This window comes from Ictalurus punctatus, chromosome 7 (genome assembly GCF_001660625.3).
Source record: "Ictalurus punctatus breed USDA103 chromosome 7, Coco_2.0, whole genome shotgun sequence".
NCBI lineage: Eukaryota > Metazoa > Chordata > Actinopteri > Siluriformes > Ictaluridae > Ictalurus > Ictalurus punctatus.
This window is the reverse complement of record NC_030422.2, coordinates 20219569-20230958: the sequence shown is the minus strand read 5'-3', so window position 1 is coordinate 20230958 and position 11390 is coordinate 20219569. Positions and strand designations below refer to the sequence as shown.

The 11390-nt window shown below is 41.3% G+C and overlaps 1 protein-coding gene across 3 annotated transcripts in view; it reads right to left on the bottom strand.

Moving 5' to 3' along the window:
* Positions 1–1377: 1377 nt before the first annotated feature.
* The window catches only part of lrch4 (leucine-rich repeats and calponin homology (CH) domain containing 4), a 41408-nt gene continuing 31395 nt past the window's right edge, over positions 1378–11390 (bottom strand). Inside the window, exons 10-19 of one of the 3 annotated variants that reach the window (XM_047156863.2) lie at positions 11053–11181; positions 10635–10712; positions 10362–10416; positions 10221–10272; positions 9989–10087; positions 7605–7702; positions 6643–6780; positions 6466–6543; positions 2247–2299; positions 1444–1626 (exon numbers count right to left, since the gene is read on the bottom strand). In XM_047156863.2, coding sequence (XP_047012819.1) covers positions 2279–2299; positions 6466–6543; positions 6643–6780; positions 7605–7702; positions 9989–10087; positions 10221–10272; positions 10362–10416; positions 10635–10712; positions 11053–11181 — 748 coding nt within the window. In that variant the 3' untranslated portion in view covers positions 1444–1626; positions 2247–2278. Of the gene's footprint in view, positions 1627–2246; positions 2300–2405; positions 6201–6465; positions 6544–6642; positions 6781–7604; positions 7703–9988; positions 10088–10220; positions 10273–10361; positions 10417–10634; positions 10713–11052; positions 11182–11390 lie in introns of those variants that run through there. The other 2 variants (XM_017472369.3, XM_017472368.3) reach the window with 2 other exon arrangements.

Genomic DNA, 11390 nt, shown 5'->3' with positions numbered 1-11390 from the left:
TTTGCACTTGCCAAAAACAGTTTCTTTACAAGACTCCCTCGAGTCAGTGGATGATCTCACTGAAACACTGTACTCATAAAGTCTGCCCTGTGCTCATTCCAGCACTCGTATTCACAATGTTTCCTACTGAACATTTCAATACATTTAGTGCTGTTTGTTTTTACACTTTATCCAGTATTACCCAGAAAGAGGATGAGTTCCCGTTTGATTGTGGTTCCTCTTAAGGTTTCCATCTTCATGTTGTCTGGAAGCATTGGGGGAAACCCCCATATACTACAATAAAATCTTGTGAAAAGGGAAACTATCATTTTAAATAAATAAATAAATAAATAAATAAATATTTTTTGAAAGAGAACACAGTGTAATTTCTCCTCTGCACTACTTACTTTCTCATTTTCTTAAAGGATTTTTTTTTTTCAATTTATGGTTTGCAAAAAAAAAAAAAAAAAAAAAAAAAAAAAAAAAAAAAAAAAAAAGAAAGGTCCCTTCAGGGGCTCCACAGGCTTACATGCGAGATCTAAATCTACATGCTGATTTCTCTGCAGCTGCTTTGTGACAATGTGACAAAGCACTACCTAAATAAAATTGACATGAACTGATCTGGACTGACCGCACCTGGATCTCACACTTGAACAAGGGATGCCAAAAATGCCGTTGGTGATGTTTCACATAACTAAGCACAGAGTCTCAGACTGCAGGCTTGCGTACTGTGAAACACAGAGACCGGCTCAGCCTGAGTGATTTCTGTATGGCTCTCGCATCACTGCTATAAATATCCCTAATTACAGCTAACAATTAGGCAATTGCTTTATTTCATTCAAATCCAATGTATTAGCATGCAGAACTGAAATGGCTTTGGGGGAGGGTGTGTGTGTGTGAGAGAGAGAATATTGTCCATTTGCTTATGTAACAAACTGTATATTAATCCTGTAACAAATGCTTTATCTCCATATATAGTTTTTTTTGGGTGCTCATAAGCTTGCTATAGCTTATCATAGCACTCTAACGACTAGAGGCTTATCTGCACTCTGCCACAACTGCTCAATGCAAGAGTAATTACCTGTGGAAAATCAATTAACTTTGCATTGTTATAAAGCCCAGATTACAGCCATAATTAATTTCCCAAGTATAAACAACCACCAACAAAACAACTTTACCAGCACCACCTCAGCAATGAAGTTCATCTCCCTGTCAAATAAATATTTCGCATACCATACATCATCTTGAAGTGAGGCAAATATTTTGGCAGGGGCAGACTCACATTACCAGCTTTACATTTCTGTTTCATCTTGTTTAATATTTGCAATTCGTCCGGTGATTACACACGGCGGACCACAATGAAAATCTACAGTACACTCCCAAGCAGCTATACAAGCATTGGCAATCATGAGGTGGGCCAGACTGCACCCTTCCTTTAATATAATAAAAACACTGAAGACATTCAGAAGGTATGGCTTGTATTAAAAGTTGAATTGAACGTTATGAGCTGTTGGTATTTTGCGCAGGCGTTTGAAGGGAAGAGCGGCGGGGTCCGGACGGGGGCAGCTCCAGCAGAGTCTGGACGGTGTGAGCGATGCGGCTCAGTCCTTCGTCCTCCAGAATGAGCTGAGCTGGACACAGAGAGTCCTGGTGGGGTTCGGAGGACAGTTCAAACAGGTTAGAAATAGGCACGCAAGAACATGTGATGAAGTACCAAAGCCGAACATACGCACATGCACGTACAGATTAATGCACACAACACCACACTGATGAGGATTTGGATTTTGTATTGTTTCTCAGCTCCAGTCCTGAAACAACTACACTGCAGTGTTTCTCTCATTTTTTTTTTTTTTTGCTCCCCCCATTTCTCCCCTACGGCTCCCGCACACATACCAGACCGAGTTCGGGCATTGCTTCATGCATATCCGGAGAGCTCAACAGGACATGGTAGTGCAGGACTGGAACTGAAAGACACTAATCAGGTCACAGGTTTTGTGCAGAAAGGACGAGGAAAGCAGCAGTAACAGCATGCACACTACCCAATATCTCACCCTCTCACATTTAAAACTTTCACAAGTAGATTTTCCCAACTCTAAGCTTTAACAGCCATGCAGTTGGTTTTGTTTGTTTTTTGCAGCAAGAAAGGAAAAGTGTGTTGTTTTCCCCAATCAGTGTATCCTCAGAAGCTGAACATGTTTCAACAAGCTCTAAACTCACTCATGCACAATTTCCTTCACCTCACAAGTAAGGATGGATTTAACACTTACCTTCACACTAAGCAAACACAATGGTTAGAGACTTAAAAGCTATCAACAGACACCTGAGGGAAGATGATTGGCTTGAGTAAGAAAACAAAGAAACAAAAAAAATACACTGAAGGCAAACCATGAAAGAAAACAGAAAATGAAGCAGCACAGAACGAAAGATGCTTTCCCCCCCTTTCTTTTTTAATAATTACAGCAACAAAAAAACAAAAATCAGAATCTATATAAACTTACAATTGACCTCCTTAAATACATGAGGGATATAAATATTACAAAATACATCTTGCTTCTTAACAATTTCTTTAAAAGTTCAAAATTCAACTCCAGTGAGTTTTGGTGCTTTCATAAACTCGCTTCACCCTAAAAGACATTTTGGTTGAAACATTATTGCAGATCTTGCTCCAACAAAAAAACTGAAAGTAGTTGGAATAAAATAAAGAAGGAAAGACAAAAAACAAACAAACAAAGAGGGCAGCATTAGTGGGTAGTTTTTCAACATCCCTGCTCTGAATAAGCAACATGGCTTTCGGTTACAGTGAGTCCTTCAGGCAATTACATTTGTGTGGACTGAAAATGTGATTAAAAAAAAGAAAAGAAAAAAAAAAGCGATGATTTCAGTTGTGGGAACCATGAGAAGATATTTCACATCCGCGCATACTGTAGATTTGAGGAATCTCATTTTAAATGCGTTAATGGGAAGAATTCAACAAATTGGATGAATGAAAATGAACCCATTTAAAAAAATAAATAAATAAAAAAATTCTCTCCTCACATTTTCTATCCTATCAGTCCACCCTTGTGCTTCTCCTCTCCTCCTTCTCTTTCACTCTGTTCTCTCCCATGTGCCCTTATCACTCTCTCCAGATGAGCGTCTGCTCGTTAGTCAACTGTCTGCAAAGCTGCTAAATCACATTAAGTATGCAGGGAACACAAAAGCAACAGCAGCAGACAGTACTGAGGAAACACGGTGTACTCATGGGCCTAAAACCAACGTTACTGAGGCATTTAAAAAGAAGCTTAAGAAGGTTTTAATGGGATGTTATTTCGACTGAGAAGAATTTACAGCTTTCATATATTATATATATAGAGCTGATATTTATTAACATAGAAAATTGGTCTTGCATTTGACAAATCATGACTTGGGCCCAAGTAGACCAGTTTTTCTTTTTATGAACACAGAAGATAATCTGCATAAAGCTACATATAAACTGCAGCAAATGTTGTAATGCTTTGTGCGAGCTGAGAGGGATTTGCTCTGTGAGGCCGTGTTTCACCCAATACTGCTGCTTGACACAGGAATGCATGAATAAATAAACAATAACTTAATTTTACATAGCAAGCTGACCAAAAACAATACACATACATACAACATCAGAACTCTGAAACATTACTTCGGTACCATAAGACATATAGCTTAGAGTGCAGTTGTGCAACACCACTGCCCCCTGGTGGTCACAGTCAGTCAACAAGACGAAACAAACAAAACGAACAGCAAACATTTCATTCCAGTCCCTCAACCCCGATATTTGAAAGAAATATTCCGACTGAATAACTCTGAACAAAATGGGAACAGGGATTTTAATACTCATTTGCAAACACCATTCCAAAATGTTAAATAACACGCAATGCTGCGGTCAGAGAGACTGGAATGGTCATGGACATGGTGGAGTTTGTAACAGTAGCTTCAGTCAGACATAGCAGGCACTTACATTTGCAAGCACTGAGACAAAGTGGTTAAAAAATTTAAAGCCCTTTGAACAAGATGTGAGCGGATTTTTACGATTCGTGCCAGAGGCTAAATAAACCGTTATAAAACGCATTAAAATACTACACCATCCTCAAAACTCGATCCCCTGTGTAAGCTAAGGCAAAGCGGCGACGAAGCCCTTTGGGAAGTGGACACTAAGAACAGATAAATACCACTTTTAAAACAAACTGATTAAAAACATCTAGCCGTGATGGACAGCATAGCTTTAAGGGTTTTAATAAGCTCCCCAGACAAAAAAACCCCCACAAAACTCATCCTCATCCATCAATAGCAGCACATAGACGAACGCAAGTCATCGTTAAATCATGGTCAGTTTGTTGGCCAGATACTGACGTTTGGTGCTTCAGGTTCAAGCAGAACACAACTCTGACACTCACAGGACCAAATCAACAAGCATGGTAGCACACTTGGACACCTTGACTCTCCTACAAATATCACCTCGATCACATAGAACGAGGAGCCAACATTGCCAACAAGAAAATGTTAGCAGGTAGACAGACAAATGACCATATGCATATGTATGTACATATTTCAGAGGTCAGGATGTTTGTGATAACAGCATTAAAGCAATACATCCCTTGTGTTTAGAGTTTCATTACTGAAGTGAAATAACAACTTGTCTGCCCAAAGGGAAAATTAAGTACATCTTATATAATGTATAACAAAGAGAATGGGAACACACGGCCCATTTTACCCTGCTATTATATTGCTGAATGACCTGTAGTGGAAAATCCTCTGCCTTTTGCTTTCGATTAGGTCACGCAACTTAGATAAAGTCTGTGCAAAAGCACTTTACAGAATTTGCATCCGGCCACTGCTTTAGCAAGCATAAATGCTACAGCTAAACCATAGATGTAGGCACCTCTGCAGAGAATACTTGTGGTACGTGGCTCCCGAGTGACGCAACAGAACAGGAAGGTTGCAAATTTCGAATCCCAATGCTGCCACGCCTATCCATTTCCAGGAGTCCTAGAGAGCAAACCTGGCCATGCTTCTAGACTGGAGGAACAGTGTTATTCTCTAGCTTGACAATCAGAGAACCAACGGCCAATCACGTGCTCTTACGTGAGCTCATGTATGCGGAAGAAGTCAGATAGCACTTTCCTCCGGCATGTTCTGCTGCCTTGTGATATACCACGAGCAGCAGTTCAAAAAGATACGGTAGCTCACTTCATGGGTCTCGGTGAAAGCACAAACTCTCTCTCCCTAATTTATAGCTGACTCGTGATAGCGTAGAGCTGGCCAGTGGGTGGGATTTGCCAAATGACCCAAAATATTTAACAGGAAAAAAAAAACAGAAGGTGAAAAACCTAAAAAGTAGTCTACATGAAGTCTAGCTTTGAGTTGCATCAAGCAAATGAAAGAGTCATCTAACATTGATGGAACGTTCTGCTGGCTTCCACACCTAACAGGACTGGCGCTGTTATTAAGGTGAGGGACGGTGTAAGCAAGTATTAGAAAAGAAATGACAGATGAGGCTATTTTTTTTTTTTATCTGGGCAGCTTATATAAAATGCTTTTGTTTTGTAATTCATGAGTTTAAAAAAAACAAAAAACAAAAAACAACAGACTGCAATCCTACGAAGTCTCTCTGTCCATAAACCTGTAACAGTATTAAGTATTTTTATATACAATTCTGCTTAAGACAGATACAGCATAAAAACAACCACTGTGTCAGTTCCACATCTACTCACTGCAGCTTTTAGTGTAACAGAACTATGTGGGGCATATAAGAGAGTGTGTGTGTGTGTGTGTGTGTGTGTGTGTGTGTGTGTGTGTGTGTGTGTGTGTGTGAGAGACATTGCCAAGCTGTCTGGATGGCAGTGCAGCTAGCTCTACTTACGGCACACAGCTATAGTGTGCCATAGTGTGCAAGTGCACTGCTGCAAAGCCTGATTTGTTTGTGGAAGTGCACGCATCGATTACATCCGACACATGCTCGCGTGTAAACACACTTATGCGCTTTATGCAGTAAGGTGGTGGTAGAGCAGGAAGAGCAGGCCCATGACGAGGCAGTAGAAGAGCAAGAAGCCGGTGGGGACGAGGGAGAAGGGAGAGAGAGCGGGAGAGAGTGCTTGTATCTCCTCCTTCAGCTCCTCTCCTCCTCCTATCGACAAGAGAGACTCCACGCAGCGCTGCACTGCACGCAGCTTACTGCAGAGGATATCAGACGCTAGACACACCTCCGTCTGAGGGAGAGAGATATACAGGGAGAGAGAGAGAGCCAGAGACAGAGCGAGAATGAGGCAGCAGAATAGAAGAAAAAACAAAGAAATAAAGCAATAACAAAGCAGAAAAAAAACAAGTAATAATAGGAATTAAAAGGCAGGAAAAAGACAAGAAAAAGTGAGACGCATAAAGCAGACAGAATTCAGTAATACATTAAACACGTATTAAGAAACACACACTTAAGGCAGCACAGAAAAGCAGACAGTTTCTGAAAAAGTCATTTACCTCAGGAACGCCCAGCTTGCGGCAGGCAGCGAGGAAGTTTTCGACGTTGAGACGACACTTGGCGGCACTCAGTTTCGGCTGAACAGATTAAACGGAACAAAGTTTGTGAAATAAAGTTGTGAGTAGTCTCGCCTCGTGAGAGCTAGAGGAGGCTGATCGATATCACTGAGGACTCACCACAGCAGGGGAGGGGATGTGGATGATTGACACCGACCGAGGGCGTACGTGATTGGCTAGCTGGCAGAGGATGGTACCGTTGGACAAGGCATCACCGAAATCTTCGGGAAGGGTGATCTTCAGAGAAGACTCCAGGGACTGACAGATGGAGAGCGGACGAAAAGAGAGAGAGAGATGTTAGATAATGCTGTCAGTGCCAAAACGGCAGCGTGAGGAATAAGACGACCTTGAGATGTTGACGGATGTGTTATAAAGTGTCTGACTGTGTGAAACGACTTCTTACTGAACAGACAGTGTGGGAGGATACACACGTTCACTACTAGCCATAACATTAATGTTCGTGTTCTTAAAGTACTGCCGAATATGCGTGAATGTGCAACATGGAGACGTCCCTGCGTTGTCCTGCCACCCCTTTAACCTAACAATCATCGTCTCACGTTTTATTATGTTCTTAGCATTTAACTGGATTTAAATGTATGTAAATATATACCAACATACTCACTAGCTATGCTAGCTAGCTTGACAGTGAATCTGTGATTAACGTTTTCTGCGTACCGTAATCATTCTCTTATTTCGGACATCATTGGTCCATGAACTTACAGACATCACGAGCTGAGCTCATTTGTGATACTCTTATTTATTTGCTATGGACGTGCTGTGAAAGTCTCCGTTTTAAACTGAAAAGCCTAACACTTAACGCTTTGCATGTGTAAGGTTTGCATGTATACAGTTTTGAAACTTACTACACTAAAAATGTTCTACTCCGTACACCATTGCTCGTGTATTTTTCTCGTATTTTTATACAGGCAATATGGAAATGTAAAAAATATACCTGTACAAAGCGATCACTTGTCATACTGAAACTGAAAGTGTAAAAGCAGGGAACCGTGTAGGAGGACGGTCTAGTGTAAATGTAAAACCACTGCAAAGAAACATGTGAAAGGTGCATAAATGGTCCTTACCTTCCGTAACTGGGCGATTTCTGCTCTCTCCTCTCGTGGTGATTTGAGCGTGGATCGAGATTCACTGCGACCTGACTCAGCCAGAGACTGCATTGATCCTAACACACACACAAAGTATTGTATAACCATCATTGTGGGGTATTTCCACAGATTGCTAACGAAATTCAGATCCTAGAACTATCCTATAAGGTGCACTTTGTTGGTATCTGTCCCTCCCATAATTGGAAAGAGACCACCACAGGACCACTGCAGGTATCACTTTGGTGATGGACCATTCTCAGCACAGAGCTGTGACACTGACTACTCTTACATGGACAGCAGTAATCTAATTACTAACCTTACTCTGAATAAGACAATATTCTGATTAAGGTGTTTACACAAGTCACTTTTACAATATTCCTTTTATGTTCCTGTTTTACATCTTATAGAACATAGAGAGATTAACAGCACGTCATTACGTCCCCACGCCACGCCGTCCGACATTCCCTCTAGAATTTCACGTATCGACATACAGTTCATCTTTGCTTGTATTTCCTCATTCGTAAGTCGCTTTGGATAAAAGCGTCAGCTAAATGAATAAATGTAAATGTTGTGGTACCGTTATGATACAGGTCTGCGTGTTTCATACACACACGCATGCGCGCACACCCCCCCACACACACACACCCACCTTATACTCTGAATGCAAGCATTAGTTTAAATTCACTGATAGGGTGGCAGGCCAAAAAAATTTATTAAAAGCATGAACATTTGAATAATTATTAGTGAGATGAGGCTACACTTAGCTGACAGGACACGGGCTGAAAGGCGATGCATGGTGGCCCATTAGGAGGTAGCTTATAACATTGCAATGTGTTAGCCTCGTTAACAAATAACAGGCTATCGCTAACATTACATGGAGCACGTTAGCTAGTTTCACGGCAACAATGCCAGCTGCCTCAAACAAAAATAATACAGGACCGTCTTTCAGGTGCTTCACCAGTTTCCAGGTGTTTTCTCGCTTTGTTTGAAATGAACGTTAGCATCGGTTACACACCAGAAACCGATACTAGCTTTCCTCTCTTCCTCTCAACGAGTTGGGGCGGAGCTAAACTTGTTAAGCTAAGCTAAACTTCTGTAGTTTTTCCTGTGTGCTTGTAGGCGTTCTTCTTCTTCACCGCTTGTGGACAGACTAAAACACTTGCAGGTATTTGCTGCCCCCATCAGGTCCGGAAGAATTGCAACCTCGGAACCTCCATTAGAATCGGTTCAAATGCTAGCGCAGAAAAACAAGTACCGTCACGTTTTAAGAATGTTGGTACCGACTTGGTACCGAAGTATCGGTTCTCGTGACATCCCTGAGTCATGCTATATGAGCAAATGGGCGACTGCTTCCGAAACCACATACTTACCTACTATATAGTAGCCGATGTACATGTATTTCACCTACTATATACTGTAGCAGGTAAGTACATGGTTTCAGACACATCCATGTTCTCTTGTTTGCCATTAAACGGTTGAGCACTGCTGTATGTGCATGTGTGCTGTTGCAAAAATGCGGTGAAAACTCCCACACCACGTTAATAATGTGATTAAGGTGTGTACATGTCTATAATAGAGTTCGATAATGTGACTAAAATACGAAAACTCCTCATATCTTAATTCGATTTGTGTTCACTTCAAGTATGACTTTAGTCAAAATAAGGTCAACAGTAATAGTTGTTTATATGGTCGTTTCTTAATCAGAGTATTGTCTCAATCGGGTTAATATCGGATTATTGTTGTCTATATAAACATGCTGACTGATATAGTAGTGACATGGCTTTGCTGCAAATGTGCTGGGTGCAGCAGTGATGACGTGCTTTTAAACAATGCACACTTCCTGACTGCTTTACTAGACGCATCTACCTGCTTGTATGCACAGCTTGAGCTCACTGTTTTCCATACACAATGTGTTAACTGTCTACAAACAGTCTAAAGTTGCAGCTTTCCCTTTAACTGTTACAAAGCATGGACACTGGAGACGCCTTCCAACAACGCTAAATAAACATCTCCTCGCAGAAAACGTCACTGTTACACTTTTAAAAAGGAGATTTTAAATTGAATTACATGGGGTCCCTGCGCAAGTTGAGTATTAGTCCTGCTCTTATGGAAAATTTCTCAAGACCTTCTGACCAATCAGAATCGAGAATTTAACAGCACTCTGGTATAAACATTAGTATTATTATTATTATTATTACAGCTTTACAGGACATTTCAAACATATAAATATATAAAAATCATTTCAATTTTAAATCACTAATATACTACAGAACAAACTAATATGGGTGCATGTGAAGTAAAAGTGTTCTCGTTTAAGCTGTTATTTGTACTGAATACTGCTCAAGCCTATGTTCTGTGTGTACCTGAAGTCTTGACGTTGCAGCGTGAAGAGGTGCGGAAGAGGAAGCTGTTGGGTTTGGGAGCACTGCCAGTGGGAGAACATGGCTTAGCAGAGGGCACATCTATATAGAACACAACAAGACAAGACTACAGCTTACATCTCTTTCTATTTAAAATAAATAAACAACTTGTACAGCAATATTCAGAGAAAGCATAAGTGTAACCATGCAAAAACGTGCGGAGATGGTGCTGCACCTGTGCGGCTTGTTGAGCGTTGCAGGGATACTGGATAAATCTGATCCACAGTCTGAAAGAACAGCACACAATATTAAGTGAAAACAAATAAGTAAATGATGAGGAGAGACATAAAACAGACAGAGTCCAAATGAGACTCACAACAGATCTTTGGCGGAGACCATTAACAGTGGCGCCACTGTCTGAGGAGTCACCACTAGAGGGAGACAGAGAAGGTCAGAATAGTAAGAGAGCATCATCACCATCATCTACTAGCACACAGGATGGACACAAACTTTCTCCTGAAAACCAGTTTCCCTTTTAGCATTTAAAAACCTGTTTTTTTAGATAAAGTCCCAGAAGTCAATCACTAAAATGTTACAACATGGACACACAGCGTCACTATGAACACAAAACGGGCCCCAGCCATCTTACCACGAGACACTTCCTGTTCCGGCCTGTTTGCCTGATGCCGCCGACTGACTTCCTGTTTTGAATGCTGTCTTCTGCATACTAGAAGAACACGGCAAAAAAGGCATAGTTTAATAAACAAATCATTGTGTACACACTTTCTTGAAACTACTTGTACTGCTGGCATACTTTAGTTTTATTCCCAACACCCAAACGACTACTTTAGTAATACTGTGGTGTTTGATCAGCCAGTGCAGTCCTGTACAGCTCAGAATATTACACAGTGCATGTTATGAAATGATGTTATATATTATTTAATGTACCCGTCTGTTCGTCCAACCATCGCTAAAACCCTTTAAGTCCCCTGTCCTGTCTCTTCTGCTTCCTGAATAAATATCTCCGTTTCAGATTTCTGCTACATCCCAGTGTAATCCGCACTCACCGCTCTCGCTGTTGCTGCTGCGCACGCTCCCTCTCCTGCCAGAGCTGCAGCGTGCCAGGCCTCTTCTTCTCCTCTAGTGTGGGACTGGACGGATAGACTGCATCAGCCGAGTCGCTGCCAACACTCCTCCTGCAGAGTGGAGAATGACATCCTCAACAGAAATGCTAGAATGTCCCATGCTCAAAAATGCTCGTGGCAGAATTTAGGGGTTTGAGTCTTATGAATGGAACTAAACAACTCAAGCTCGGTGTCTGCACGCGCACAGCCATAACCTGCTTCACTCTAAGCAGACTATACAATCGTGTTCACTGGTATATGGTAAAGGTAATGCGCTTCAC